Raw genomic sequence first — 16630 nt, forward strand, 5'->3', positions numbered from 1 at the left:
GAGTGTATGTGTATGCACGTATGTCTATGCTTGATGTTGTGTGGTTCCCTTCAAGCTATAAGCTCTTGGTGACAGTTAGCAACCTGTTCCAGGAATAATTAGCTCAAGAAACAGGGAAAAGTCTGACCTATGCATCATCAGTTGCAAAAAGTTTGAGAGAGAGTTCAAAATCACGTTGGGTGTTGACAAATGAGATAGACAGAAACCATTTCCATTGACTTGAGAAGTAGAGAACACAGATTGATGATAAATGGCAAAATATTCAAAGCAAGGTGAGCAAGAGCAGCACAGTGGCACAATGGTTAGCACTGCTGCCTCACAGTGCCAAGGACCCGGGTCCAATTCTCAGGTTGGGTCACTGTCTGTGTGGAGTTTGCACATTCTCCCCATGTCTGTGTGGATTTCCTCCGGGTGCTCCAGTTCCCTTTCACAGTCCAAAGATGTACGGGTTAGGCAGATTGGCATTCTAAATTGCCCTTTAGTGTCAGGGGAACTAGCTAGGGTAAAAGCACAGAGTTCTGGGGATAGGGCCTAGGTAGGATTGTGGTCGGTGCAGACTCAATGGACCGAATGGCCGCCTACTGAACTGTATGATTCGATGAAATTTATTCTATCTAATTACAAACTGGAACACACTTCTTCAAGAGGCAGATTAAGTAGAGGTTTTTCAGAAGGAAATTAAGTAAACTAAAGCATCTGAAGGGCAAGAAAATTAGACAAAATAACCAGGACAGTGAGACGAGCTGGGTTATTCTTACAGAGTCGGCATGACTTGCCAGGCCAAATGGCCTTCTTCTGTGCTGAAACCACTCTATGATTCTAATTCTTCACTATATTTATGGTCCACATTGAAGCAAATGTTTAATGGCTTACTCCCTGAGATGTAGCTGTATGCACACACAATAGCACAATTGTGTTGAAAGTTGATTAAAATACAAATATGGCAAGTGCAGATTTTATTTTTTTTGTCTGTCTTTAAAAGAATCCCATTTATAAATGAATGATGGATTAACGGTTGGAAAGGTAAAAACAAGGCCATTAATCTACTTAATTGTATACGGTGTGGATGGACTGCACAATTATACAAAAATTACTATTATTATTTGCCTCGAGGAACAAGACTTCACTAAAATTAATGGTGGAAGATCTAGCTATTACAATCTTATTTTAAGTAGACTGTAATATGAAGTTTATGTGAATTGATTAGTTGTCTGATTCCAAAGCAAAATTTGTTAAAATGCATTACTGTTGGTACAAAGGTACTGCAGGACAAAATCAATAATATGTAGAATCCACTATCTAAATAGAAAGCATCCAGAAAGAAATTGATCAAAATAGCCTAAAATATATTTAATACAAAAAGGCTTAATGGGAATATAATTCTGTATCTTTTTTGTAAAAGGACCGCTTAGTATCGAGTTTAAGGGGTAAAAATTCATTTGACGCAGTGGCACAAGATGCGTGGTATCAGATCAGCTGCTTGTTATGGGCAGCGCCTGATAATCTGTTTCATTGTAGTCATTGGAACAAAACATCAAGTGTTACTTACAATGGCGGCTACTCTGATACTGCACCTTTTGTGCAACTGGTCAAATGAACCCCTAAATATATTGCAATCATTATCCTGAATTAATTAACTGTACTCACTACAAATCGGATTTTAATCAGATCATATTAAGTATGCATTCTGGATAAAAAAAATGTCCAGATATCAATCTCACATTGTTAATAATTGCACATCAGTTTGTACAGAGCAGAGGTGTGCCCAGTGACTGAAATTATTCAGAATTTGTGCAGGTAATTTTAATCCTCAGCAGCAGGTAAATTTGGATTGGCGAGAACTTAAAATCTGAAAAATTTTAAACCCGACTGCACTCTTCCTATCACTGGATCTTTTTCCATCACGTTTATACCCGCGCCCACTTGTTCACCACAACTTCAGAATCTTCGTTCTACCAAGACCCCTCCCGCTAACCTCTTACCCTCACTAGAGCTTTCCAGTGATTACTACTGCAGCTGTCTCAATGTTTTCTATTACTTTTACTCACACAAACTCTCTGACACCTCATCCTATCTCCCACGATCAGGGTACAGAGTTCCATATCCCAATTATTGAATGAAGAAAAACCATCTCATCTTCACTTTAGACCTTCTGCGAAAAGTTGTCGATCTTTGACTCCTGGTTACTAACCAATTCACCAGAGAAAATATATTTTTTCTATCTGTTGAAACCTTTCAATCTTGAAAACATTTTAGGTCATCTCTTAATCTACTCTATTTCAAGAAGAGCAGTGCTAACACTCGTCATAACCGAAGGGCCTCACCTCGAGGGACATCCTGATAAACATTCTCCAACTCCTTTCAAAGGTCTTTACTTTTTTCCTGAATTGCTGTACCCAGAATATTCTACAACTCTAGCTGAAGCTCATTTCCAAACTCTGTGGCCGAGGGCTCGGCTCCTTCTTCTGCGACTGAATCCTAGACTTCCTAACCCAACAACCACAATCAGTAAGGATGGGCAACAAAATCTCCTCCATGATTATCCTCAACACCAATGCCCCACAAGGCTGTGTCCTCAGCCCCTTACTATACTCCTCATACACTTATGACCGTGTGGCCAAATACCCCTACAACTCGATTTTCAAGATTGCCCATGACACCACTGTAGTAGGTCGAACCTCAAACAATGATGAGACGGAGTACAGGAATGAGGCAGAGAATCTGATGAACTGTTCCAATGACAATGACCTCTCCTTTACTGTTCGTAAAATGAAGAGGATAGACATTGACTTCAGGAAGTGTAGTAGAGGACATGAACTGTCTACACCAATGTGTGTGAAGTGGAAATGATCGAGAGCTTCAAGTGTCTAGGTGTCCAGATCACCAACAACTAGATCACCTGGTCCCTCAATGCCAACGCTATAGTTAAGAAAGCCTGCCAATAAGTACTTTCTCAGGAAGCTAAGGAAATTTGGCATGTCCCTTACAACCTTCACCAACCTTTACAGATGCTCCATTGAAAACATTGTTTCTGGTTGTATCGTGGCCTGGTAATGGCTCCTGTTCTGTCAAGACCGCAAGAAGCTACCAAGGGTTGTGAACAAAGTCCAGTTCATCACTCAAACCAGCCTCCTATCCATTGACTCTGTCTACACTTCCTGCTGCCTCGGAAAAGCAGCCAGCATAATTAAGAACTCTATGCAGTCTGGACATTCTCTCTTACACCCTCTTCCATCGGGAAAAAGAGACAAAAGTCTGAGGTCACGTACCAACCGACTCAAGAACAGTTTCTTCCCTGCTGCCACCAGACTTTTGAATGGACCTACTTTATATTAAGTTGATCTTTCTCTACACCCTAGCTATGACTTTAACCCTACATTTTGTACCCTCCCCTTTCCTTCTCAATGTATGGTATGCATTGTCCGCATAGTGCAAGAAACAATACTTTTCACTGTGTACTAATACATGTGACAGTAGTAAATCAAATCAAATCAAATATCACAGACTTATATGCTGGAATTTTACCGGCATGCATGCTCCGATTTTGGGGTGGGCAAGGCTCACCGAATGGAATTCTCCGTTAGCCTCAGGCACGATTTTATGAACCTCGCCCGAATGAGGTCGTAAAATGCCGGCCATATTGTTTTGCTTTATATGATATTTGTCTACTTATAAATCCATAGGGCTGGACCTTACGTTCCCTCACCAGAAGATCTGAATGTGAGGAACATATAAAATGTGGGGGATGGCCTTACCACCTCCTGCCAACCAGTCACTGACCTGTCTTAAATTTTACGGCTGAATTAATGGCCACAAACAGGCCTCAAACCCTTGTTGGAAATTTATTAATGGGAGGGGGAAGCCAACACCATGCGGGAAGCCTGGCAGCTTCAGCTGTATGGGCTGGTGTCAGGCAAGGCAGTCTTTCTTTGTAGACCCCATGGCCTATCAGAGACAGCCCTCAAAATCAGTGCCCACCCATTAACCCTCTCTACTGGCCTCTTGAACCCAGCCCCTGAGTGGGTGCAAGAGACAGAAACTATCATCACGCTGAGAAAATGCTTGGATATCCACCTGAGGTGCCATAACCTACAGGTCTACAGACCAAGAACTGGATGGTGGAAACGAAGCTGGGTATCATGCTTCAGTTAGCATGGACACGATGGGCTGAAAGACTTCCTTTTGTAATAAAGACCTTTATATATTTCACGTTGCCAACTTAATTACAATCTTCAACCTCTAAATAAACCATTCTAGATACACTTTCTACTAATTATATTTCCAATATAAACAAATCAAAATTTGTATTATTTCTAATTATATCCCGTTGTTTTAACTATGGCACTTCTATCTTCCTCCCACAATGTTCTTTTTGATATAATTAATCTTCTGACTTGTTCCATTTTGATCTTTTATCTTGCTTTCTCAACTCAAAAAACTACCATTTAATATTGAGTTCAAGCAAAGGGATAAACTTCCGTCTTTTGTTACTTGGGTGCAGATAGTCACCTAGATAGAAAATCTGATTTTCCAGCTTGGCCATGGCAGGATATGCCACGAGCATGTGGTAGGCAGCCCAGCTAAAAGTTCATTGATTTTTGGCAGGATCAGATGATCCCAACAGTGTGTGGGACTGGAAAATCCCATTCATAGGGTCCAAATTTCCCAAAAGATTTCTAAGTGTGGCCTCCGGTGGGAATCCACCCACACTTGGACAATTTTTTGGAGGTTGAGGAGATTTGCACTGTAAAAGAGATATGTGAGACCTAAGGGCTTCAAAAAGGTCAGTTCCTCAGAAATTGGGGCACCCTATTTAAATAGTGTCCCCATCTCAAATAATAATTGCTGGTATCAATCCTTATTGCCCCTCCCCAAGTGAATGACATCTCTCTATGGGACTACCAAAATGTCCCCCTCAGGTGCCCCCTCAGGCCCCAACCCCTTCAGGTTCCGCCTCATGACAGTGCCAACCAGACATAGCCCCCTGGTTCTCTGGCAGAGCCAGGTTGACAGTGCCAGACTGACACAACCAGGGTGCAAGGGGACAGTGTCAAGGCACTACCCAGCCATGTCCCTGACCACCCATAGGCTTTGGTGGCCACAAGAGTCCCCCAGCATGGTCATCATACCTGGTAAGAAGTCTCACAACACCAGGTTAAAGTCCAACAGGTTTATTTGGCAGCACAAGCCACTAGCATTCAGAGCGCTGCCTCTTCATCTACTGAGTGGGATTCCAGTTCACAAACAGAGCATATAAAGACACAAACTTAATTTACAAAATAATAGTTGGAATGCGAGTCTTTACAGGTAATCAAGTCTTAAAGGTACAGACAATGTGAGTGGAGAGAGGGTTAAGCACAGGGTAAAGAGATGAGTATCGTGCTCAGCCAGGACAGTTAGTGAGATTTTGCAAGCCCAGGCATGTCATGGGGATTACAGATAGTGCAACATGAACCCAAGATCCTGGTTGAGGACGTCCTCATGTGTGTGGAACTTGGCTATCAGTTTCTGCTCAGCGATTCTGCGTTGTCGTGTGTTGTGAAGGCCACTTTGGAGAACACTACCCAAAAATCAGAGGCTGAATGCTAGTGACCACTAAAGTGTTCCCCAACAGGGAAAAAACAGTCTTGCCTGTTGATTGTCAAGCGATGTTCATTCATCTATTGTCATAGCGTCTGCACAGTCTCCCCAATGTACCATGCTTCGGGACATCCTTCCCTGCAGCATACCAGGTAGACAACGTTGGCCGAGTTGCAAGTGTATGTACCATGTACCTGGTGAATGGTGTTCTCATGTGAGGTGATGGCATCCATGTCAATGATCTGGCATGTCTTACAGAGATTGCTGTGGCAGGGTTGTGTGGTGTTGTGGTCACTGTTCTCCTGAAGGCTGGGTAGTTCGCTGCGGACAATGGTCTGTCTAAGATTGTGTGGTGTTTGAAGGCAAGACATGAGGGTGTGGGGATGGCCTTGGCGAGATGTTCGTCTTCATCAATGACATGTTGAAGGCTCTGTAGAAGATGTCGTAGCTTCTCTGCTCCGGGGAAGATCTTGGTGCATGTCACACTATCTGTAACCCCCACGACTTGCCTGGGCTTGCAAAATCTCACTAACTATCCTGGCTGGAGACAATACACATCTCTTTAACTGTGCTTAACCCTCTCTCCATTCACATTGTCTGTTGGAGATCAGTATTGAAGCTGATCAGCGTTGGAGATCCAACAGATCCAATCTATTGGAAGCAGAGTGTAACTGTGGTCTGTTTGCTATAAGGTTTATAATTCTGTGGCAGATTGATAAATATACAAGGGGATGTCACTGGCTGCAGATAAACTATAAGTTGCCTACCTAAGTGAATATTGTATTTAGTCGACAGTGCTAATTATATTTTTTAAAACATGAAATATTGTGGGGTTATTATTTTCTTTTTGTCACAGGATGTTGGCATCACTGTGTTGGCCAGCATTTATTGCCCATCCCTAATAGCCCTTGAGAAGGTGGTGGTGAGCCGTCATCTTGAACTGCCGCAATCTATGTGGTGTAGATATACCTACAGTGCTGTTAGGAAGGGCGTTCACTGTTTTTGATCTAGCCGCGGTGAAGGAGCGGTGATATATTTCCAAGTCAAGATGGTGAGTGGCTTGGAGGGGAACCTCCAAGTGATAGTGTTCTTATGTATTTGCTGCCTTTGTCCTTCTCTTTTGGTCGTGGTCAGAGGCTTGGAAGGTGCTGTCGAAGGGGTCTTATTAAGTTGCTGCAGTGCTTTTTCAAGATGGTATATATTGCTGTTGGTGTGTGTTGGTAGTGGAGAAGTAAATGATTAAGATGGTTGATGGGATGCTTTGTCCTGGATGTTGTTGAGCTTTTCGAGTTTTGTTACAACTGCACTCCTCCAGGCAAGTGGAGAGTATTCCGCCACACTCCTGACTTGTGCTTTGTAGATGGTGGACAGGTTTGGGGAGTCAGGAGGTGAGTTACTCACTGCAGGATTCCAAGTCTCTGACCTACTCTTGTAGCCACAGTTTTTTTTTTGGCAGTTTCAGTTCAGTTTCTGGTCAATGGTGATCCCCAGAATGTAAGGGATTCAAGATGATAATGCCATTGAATGCCAAAGGAAGATGGTTAGATTGTCCCTACTGGAGATGATCATTGCCTAGCAACCGTGTGACGTGAATGTAACTGGGTGGCACGGTGACACTGTGGTTAGCACTGCTGCCTCACAGCGTTAGGATCCCCAATTCAATTCCAGCCTCAGGTCACTGTGTGGAGTATGCAAACTCTCCCTTCGTCTACATGGGTTTGCATCGGATGCTCCGCTTTCCTCCCACACTCCAAAGACGGCCATACTAAATTTTGTCTCAGTATCAGGGAGATTAGCAGGGTAATAAGTTTTGTTATGGGGATTAGGTCTGGGTGGGATTGTGGGCGGTGCAGACTCAATGGGCCAAATGGCCTCCTTCTGCAATGTAGGGATTCTACGAACTGGTAGTTTGAATCTCTTTTTAAAAGTTATCAATCTGTGCAGAGATCATAATAATTCTCACAATGTGAATGTCTCTGGTAAGACTGGTGCTTCCTAACTAATGCTAGATTTGCTTCATAGGGCAGGTAAAAATCAAACATTTTTCAATTCATAAATCTGAATCCTTTGGCTGCTGGCCCTTCTGCCACTAGAAATTATATCTTCTTACTCAATCAAAACACTTCATTATTTTGAACTTATCTATTAAATCTCCTTTTAACTCCAAAGATGTGCTGGTTAAGTGGATTGGCCATACTAAACTCTCCCTCAGTGTACTCGAACAGGCGCTGGATTGTGGTGACTAGGTGAATTTCACAATGACAACATTGCAGTGTGAATGTAAGCCTACTTGTCACTAACAAATAAATAAACTTTAACATACCTTGCTCTGAGGAGAATATCTCCAGCGTCTTTGGTATCTTCAAACAGCTAAAGTTCCAAATCTTCAGTATATCCCATCTGCACTCTCTCTAAGACCTTGACATCCATCAGTGTGGTGCCAAGAATTAGACACAATCACTCCAGTTGGGCATAACCAACAATTTAAGGGGTTTAGCATATATCCTTTTTATCTTTTTTTTATTCATTTGGTCATGGGCGTCAGTGGCTGGCCAGCATTTATTGCTCATTCCTAGTTGCCCTTGAACTGCTTTTCAGAGGACAGTTGAGAGTCAACCACATTGCCGTGACTCTGAAATCACACGCAGGCCAGACAAGGTAAGGCTGACAGATTTCCTTCCCGAAAATGACATTAATGAACCAGCCGGGTTTTTCTGACAATGGTTTCATGGTCATCAGTAGATTCTTAATTCCAGATATTTTTTACTGAATTCAAATTTCACCATTTTCCATGACAGAATTTGAACCGGGTCCCCAGAACATTAGCTGAGTTTCTAGATTAAGAGTCCAATGATAATACCACAAGGCCATTGCCTCTCCTAATGTCCCACTTTACAAAGGCAATGTCTGTTTTCTTTCCCCTTCTACAGAATAAACTGTAAGAAGTCTCACAACACCAGGTTAAAGTGCAACAGGTTTGTTTGGTCGCACGAGTTTTTGGAATGCTGCTCCTTCATCAGGTAACTCACATACATGATTCAGAGGATTTTCAATGTAACATGGATTATACTGAATTGTCATTGATTTCTGACTAATTTGACTCAATGGGTGAAATTTTCCCTTCCTGCTGCTATGGGAATTGTAGCAGGCAGAGCGTGGACCATGGAAACGTCCATTGACCTCGGGCGGGATTTTCTGGTTTTGGGGCAAGCGCAGTCAGAAAATCCCACCCAATGTCTCAGTAAAAATGTTATTTTTCTCATTTTTCGTTTCATAGTTGTTAATATTATTCCACTCTTTACACCAGCAGCATTCACCATTCCCTGACCAAATGGACAGGTTGCCATTGGTGGTGGGACGAGGCCAATGCTATTGCTCAGCCAGGCAGAATTGTTATTATGGGGTCTTTAGTTACCCTCATTTTACTTGGATAGTAATATAAAAGGCAGGGAGGAGGAAGCGGTTGAAAAGTGTGGCCAGGAAACATTTCTACATCAGTATGTTTCCAGTCCAGTGAGGAAGGAGGAATTGCTGGATCAAGAACCAGAGGATAATAATGAAAAGCGACTCGCAAAAGAAGCAACAGTCACTTGAGAATATACTTAATAACACAGTGAGTGGCTCAGATCTGGAATGCGCTGCCTGAGGGTGTGGTGGAGGCAGATTCAGTCTTGGTTTTCCAAAGGAAATTTTATAAATATCTTCAGGAAAGAATATACAGGACTTCAGGGAACAAGCTGGGCAGAGAGACAAGGTGGGTTGCTCTTGCAGAAGACTGGTATAGACAAGACATGCCAAATAGCCTTGATCTTTTTCATAGCCATTCATAACTCAATGATTGTGAGATGATAAAAAGTATATGATTAAGCTAGGATGCCTTCTCTTTCCTCCTTAGCATACAAGAAAGTTTCTGACCTCTCTCCCACACATGCCTGGAAGGGACAACTTAGATTTAATTACGTAAAATCAACAAGGTGAAATTCACATCCAAACCTGCTACATTGCCTGTGGCACGGCATTTCTGTCTGCTAATATGCACTTTTGTACAATAAAATAAAATGTTCCAAGATTCCATTACTTCAGAATAAGACATTTTCTCTCTAATAATGAAGACCTTAAATCGAAATCAGCAAGTCAGACTTCTCTGTTCTTTATTTGTAGTGAATTACTAAGTATGTGTTCTCAAACTTGTGCTGCTTCACTATAGTTAACAGCAATTATTTTCACCAAATGACTGGGATCTTTCTCAAATAATACCAGATTATATTGTGAAAGTCTATAGAAAAAAATAAGTAACCATTTTTTTCCAATTTGTGATTATTTTTCTGCTTCGCTAATGCTTTGATTTTTGGTAAATTTATAGGTCACCAGTTACTAACGTCTCTGAGTACTACATTGATCAACTACCATCAGAGCTCCTGTGACTGTCCTCAACATCTATTAATTCATTGTGCAAGATAGTAATTTTTGGATGGGATCTTATGTACCCAGAGGTATTATTTAATGTAACCACTTAAAGTGAAATCACTATAGCTATAGATATCAGGATTTTATACACAATAATTATTAAATCAGCATTACCTTAGTTTTCATTATTTGATAGTACATTGCTGTTACCTCTTACCCATGGTGTGGAGATTACTATCAAATAAATCGGTTTGACCTAAACCTGGTGTTGTCAGACTTCTTACTGTGTTTACCTCTAACCCACTCATCTAATGTTGCGGCTGTACACACATGTAATGCTTGGGAGAAAGTAGAGTCACCAGTTTATGCAAATTAAACATACAAAGCATTCTCTGCAGTTTATATGTGTAAATCTGACACCTCTAATTATTTGAGAATAGTACTATTGGCCAGAATCCTTTGGTGATGAGCCTGGAGTGGGATGGGCATTTACTGAGATGGGATGGTGACATACCTGAACCTCTCCAACCTTTCTGTCTCCAACCAACGTCCCACCAATCCAGAAATCTAGAACATCCCCGACACACAGCCCCACATCCACCCCCTCCCACTGACTACCACCCAACAACCCCTCCTAACCACCTGACCGTCCAGCCCAATCCTCCCTACTGATTTGAGCCAACTATACTCCTCAACTATTGACCATCCCTTGACCTCGAGACTGTCTCACTCACAACACCTGGCTATTCTCTAATCCTCCAGAGCATGTTACATCCCTGATCAGATGACTATACACTTGACACCCCCTTTCTCCCCCACCTCCCACCCCCGAAGAACCCTGAAGAATGATCTATAAGCAATAATCAAAAAGTCAGAGGATTTGGTGGTTGTAACTTAAGGAACAGATAATGGCGAGCGTCTGGTGTCTTCTTCTTTGCACTTGCTGTATTCTCAGGCATTTTCATCTTTTTATCAGTGGCTGGTTTGACCACCTTTGGTGCTGTAACTGGAGGTTGACTCTGTGCTTAGTATGAAGGTCATGTGTTATCTTCCTCAACAGTGTCTGTCAGTGTCAGAGTTTCAGGAAAGTTCCGGTCAGCACTTTATATAGCTGAACCCAAATTTTCAGTATTCCTCCTCCAGATAACATCATCTCTGGTTTCGACAGTACAGGAGACAGGTCCAGTCTGTGCAAGAACCATTTCTCTCTTATGGAATAACTCCTAGCCGACGTCTTTGTTCTTAGCGGAAGACATAAGGTGGAATTTTCTCAAAATAAGGTGTAAAACAGGCGAGAAAATGTCCCGTTTTTTCACCTTGCGAAGTCTTGGTAATTCATGGCACTCTGTGCAACACAGGGGGTATAATGTGAATCTTACCAGTAGGCAGGGTGGAATCTCGACTTGCCCATGAAGCCAGCTGCTGAGTACCAGGGGCGCCATTGCACAGACACCCTGATCTCCCAGTGCACACAGTGAACACACTATACTGGGAGATCTGTCATTTGCATTATGGAAACCACCCCTCCACCAACGCATCTCCTCCCCACCCCATTGCTACCCCGGCCGATTGCTCAGTCTGGCATTAATACTTAAATCAGCCTCGTGCTCTTTCCAGGCACAAGTCTGATTCGTTAACAGAAGGGGGCTGGCAAGATCGCAAGAGGTGAGAAACTGGGCAGAAACACAATTTTTCACCTCTTGCCCTATCTTATTGACTTGCCATGCTGATCACTGGTGTGTCAAGCAGCTCAGATCCCACCCATATTGTTTTGCTTTACTTCTCCGCCATTCTATCTGTCCTTGTTGCTTTTGCTGAATGATTTCTTTCATCTCCAGAGATTTCAACAAATCAAATGCCGAACGTAGTTGTCTCATCATTAACAATGCAGGAGTTGAATGAATGGTGATCCTATATATTAGTAATAGTAGATTAAGATGTTTGATCAGTGAACTTTGTTCCCTGGTTGCTCTCTATGTGTTTGAACAAAATATTTTGCTAGTCTATTTGTAGCTGGACAGCACGGTGCAGATCTAATAAGTTGAACACCATTTTCTTTCAAGAAACTTTCAAATTCTCGCATGAAATATTGAGGTCTGTTGTCGCTTACCAATTGCTCAGAGAATCCAAACCTACAAAAGACTTCTCCTAGTCTCTCAATTGTCTTTTCCAATGAAATAACAACTTCTGGCCACTTTGAATCAGCCTTGATCATTATGAAGAACACACATCCCTCCAAAAGATCCCACAAAATCTGCATACCCTCATTGCCAAGTCTCTTCTGGCTATTAGATACAGCAGTGCCAAGGATGGCATGTTTCTTACCGTCACACATAAAAAACACATTCTAGCTTTCTCTTCAATTTCCACAACCAATGCAGGCTACCAAAAATAACTCCTGTCAATTTGCTTCATGCGTACAATTTCTCAATGGTTCTCCCGTAACTTGTCCAACATTCATCTTCTCAATACAAGCAGAACGATCACACTGAGCCCCCAAGAAGACATCCTGACTGCACTGACAGCTCCAATCTTCTAGAAGAGTACAATTTCAAGTCAGGTATTAGTTCTGAGGTCTTCCCTCATAATGCCATGTCCATCACTTCTAGGAGCATTGGATCACTCCAAGTCTACTTCCTCACTTGTCCAAAAGTGACTGGCGTACTGTCTACCTGTTAGTCACAAACCGTGCAGATGCTTACTGTGAGGGCATCTCAGCTTGAAACATTGGTTCGTACTGGTGTATGGTTTTAATTTTGTAATGGTGTGAGGAATCATGCGAAAACCCGAGTGAGAATAACCAGCTCAGTCATCATGTAACGATTACTAAAGACTATTTATTAAACTAAAGAAAAAATCAAATACACATGAATAGGACTAAAATACTCTAAGATAATTAAATACGTAAATTACTAAACGCACACAGTTTATATAACAATTACCCCTTGTTCCTAGATATATCTGTGATCTCTGAACTCCTTAAGATTTTCTCATTCTGACCAACATTTAATATAAATAAATAAGCAAGGCAAATCTAGCTTATAGTTACCACACACCACAAGGCAGATGATCTAGCCTGGGAATTGTTATTTCCTGGTTCAGCATAGATATTGAAACTGCAGTTATGAGGGTTTCTGTGCTATGTTGGCTGAGAGACTTCTTGTTAAAATAGCTTCGTGGTTTAGATTTTACAATGTTTGCCTGCTTCTGCAGGTGCTGCAAATTACACCCTGGTTTCTCTCTAATTCTTTCTTCTTTGTATTTGGACTATTTTCATGTGTCACATTCCATGACTCTTGAAACTAGCATCTGTATACCTCCACTGATCCATCTGTCATCTAGGTGACCTGTTTCCTGATGATGGATCTTTTGACACCTGATTCTGTCTGGATGTCTGCTAATCTCATTACTGGGAAAGGTCACATTTCATCATCCCTTTTGAATTCTGGTTACTGCTGTTGCTAGGCATGTTTTTACCTGTTGCTGGGCAGATCATATCTTATCATTCTTTGTTAAATTCGTGTTTTTGCTATTACTAGATGCATCCATGTCACTATTCAAAATAGAAGATAATTCTGCTTTAGCAGTTTGATGAACTACTAGATGACAAAGTCCTTGGTAGTGGCCATCTTGTCAGTCCATCCGCATTGCAATGAAGGCGTGATTATCGATATTTGATGGCATAACTATGCGCAGACAATAGCAATGCCCAACTCTGCATTCTACTTGCTGCCAGAGACAGAATTCCCATATGTAGTCCAAAAATGGTAGTTAATGGACAATGGTCTGTCAACAGTTTGAACTTTCTTCTGTACAAGAACTGATGGAATTTCTTTACTGTAAAGATGATCCCTCATGCTTCCCTTTCAATCTGTGCATAGTTACTTTCAGGCTTGCTCAATATTTGAGACACAAAAGCAACGGGTCTTTCTTCATCTGAGGGCATGATGTGGGATACCCCCACTTCAACACCATAAGGGGATGCATTACGTGCTAACTGTAGAGGTAGGGTAAAATGTGGAAGAATGCCTCCACTTTCTCAGGAGGCTAAGGAAATTCAGCAGGTCCTCTATGATTCTCACCAATTTTTGCAGATGCGCCATAGAAAGCATCCTTTCCAAATGCATTACAGGTTGGTATGGCTCCTGCTCTGACCAAGACTGCAAGAAACTACAAAGGTTTGTGAATGTAATGCAGTCCATCATGTAAATCAGCCTCCCATCCATTGTCTACACTTCCCACTGCCTTGGAAAAGCAGCTGGCATAATCACGCATCCCGGACTTTCTCCCTTCCATCTTCTTCCATCAGGAAAAAGATACAGAAGTCTGAGGTCAAGTACCAACCGACTCAAGAACAACTTCTTCCCTGCTGCCTTCAGAGTTTTGAATGGACCTACCTTATATTAAGTGATCTTTCCATACACCCTCGCTATGACTGGAACACTACATTCTGTACCCTCTCCCTGCCTTCTCCCCTATGTACTCTATGAATGGCATGCTGGCAGGATACTTGCAGGTGGGGTTTGCTGCCATTTGGACAGGAGAATCCTGCCAGTATGAATGGCCAGAGAATTACAACTGTATACCAATAAATGTGACAATAGTAAATGAACACAGAAGAACTTCAGATTTGAACAATGCTTCTTTGGGAGTTATTCTGTCGCCTCTGGCCTGGAAATTCACCAGGGGATACATAATGATACATCCCTCCTGCATTTTGAGTGTGCGCGAATAAACTAACCCTCTCAGTGTACCCTATGTTGAGTTTGCTTCAGAATTATTAATAAAAATTGGGCTGCACCAAAATTGAGGGATTGGGAAATAGAACACTGCTTATAAAGCAGGAAACTTAAATCAAAACACCTTTTCATTTGTGGATGAGAGGAGAAACCAGGGTGGTTTAAATTAAAACTCCTTCTGCTGTAACATAAACAAGGATTTATAGGATTTACTGATAAAACAGATGCAAATCAGAACTGTAAGAACATAAGAACATAAGAAATAGGAGCAGGAGTAGGCCATCTAGCCCTTCAAGCCTGCCCCGCCATTCAATAAGATCATGGCTGATCTGTCGTGGCTCAGTTCCACCTTCCCGCCCTCTTTCCATAACCCTTAATCCCCTTGCCTATCAAAAACCTATCAACCCGCGTCTTAAATATATTTAGTGAGGCAGCCTCCACCACTTCAACGGGCAGAGAATTCCAGAGATTCACCACCCTTTGAGTGAAGAAGTTCCTCCTCAACTCCGTTCTAAACCACCCCCCCTTTACCTTGAGGTTGTGCCCCCTAGTCCTACTGTCCTTTCTGAGCGGGAAGAGCCTTTCCACCTCTATCCTATCCATCCCATTCATCATCTTATACGTCTCAATGAGATCTCCCCTCATTCTTCTAAACTCTAACGAGTACAAGCCTAGTTTATTCAGCCTCTCCTCATAGTTCAACCCCCTCAACTAATATATACTGTATATAATCTATAGATATAGCTCTTGGGGCAAAAGGGATCACAGGTGGAAAATGGGATCAGGCTATTGAGTTGGGTGAGCAGCCATGAACATACTGAATGGCACAGCACTCTCGAAGGGTCTACTCCTGCTCCTATTTTCTATATTTCTATGTAACCTACTGATTGTGAATAGTATAGTGATACTTACTAGTCTGAAAAGAAAAATAACTGTATATAGTACAGAGTTTTCTTCAGGGTCTCTATTTTTAAATTATTTCTTAGTGTCACAAGTAGGCTTACTGCAATGAACCGTGAAAGTCCACTAGTCGACACATGCTGGCACCAATTTGGGTACACTGAGGGAGAATTTAGCCAGCCAATGCACCTAACCAGCATGTTGTTCGGATTGTGAGAGGAAACCAGAGCACTCGGAGGAAACCCATGCAGACACAAGGAGAACAATGCAGACTGTGCACAGACAGTGACCCAAGCCAGGAACTGAACCCAGGTCCCTGGCACTATGAGGCAGCAGTGCTAACCACTGTGCCACCCTGCCACCCCTGTTGCCTTTGTGAATTCCACAAACATTAACATTTTCTAGAAGTATAAAATACAATAGGGAAATAATCTTTCAGCTGTTCACCAAACGCAAACCTTGCTGGTAGCATAAATGTTGCTATTCCAGCATCTGTTAGTATTAAAAATACACCTGATACAAATATCAATTCATGATATCCAACTTGCTTGCTCAACCAGATCAAAATGCACACTTGCCCTCACATTCTTTTCTTGCCTTTTAACATTATGAAGTTCACAAAGAGCATGGGCAAATATCACACATTTGTTCTTTTATCCCAAATCTAGCAGCACTTGTGTGCCCTGGGCCAACAAGGAAACTTACCTTTAGGCAGCAAGGAGTAATTCTCTTTGTAATTGTCAAGGTTATTTGGCAGGTTTGACCCCTCTCCATCCATCGAAGATTCGGACATCTACAAAAGCAGCAGCATTAAGCTTCATTGAGTGTTAAATGCCAAGACTTCTCCATGCTGTAAACCTCTATGACTCTATGACTTCTCCTCTTTATTAAACACAGCTAAAAGTTCATTAGCAAAAATATTCCCTGAATTCCAGAACTTTATTCCTATTCCAAAACCATTCCCTTCAGGTCAGAAGGGAGTTTTGCGCAGATCTGCACTCCAA

At 42.0% G+C, this 16630-nt stretch overlaps 1 protein-coding gene across 1 annotated transcript in view; it reads right to left on the minus strand.

Moving 5' to 3' along the window:
• mdfic2 (MyoD family inhibitor domain containing 2) overlaps positions 1 to 16630 on the minus strand; it is a 62572-nt gene that overhangs the window by 45442 nt on the left and 500 nt on the right. Inside the window, exon 2 of the mRNA XM_080186319.1 lies at positions 16332 to 16419. Within this exon, the coding sequence (XP_080042445.1) occupies positions 16332 to 16419 (88 nt within the window). The remainder of the gene's footprint in view (positions 1 to 16331; positions 16420 to 16630) is intronic.

This window comes from Carcharhinus amblyrhynchos, chromosome 3 (genome assembly GCF_965287045.1).
Source record: "Carcharhinus amblyrhynchos chromosome 3, sCarAmb.v2.hapA, whole genome shotgun sequence".
NCBI lineage: Eukaryota > Metazoa > Chordata > Chondrichthyes > Carcharhiniformes > Carcharhinidae > Carcharhinus > Carcharhinus amblyrhynchos.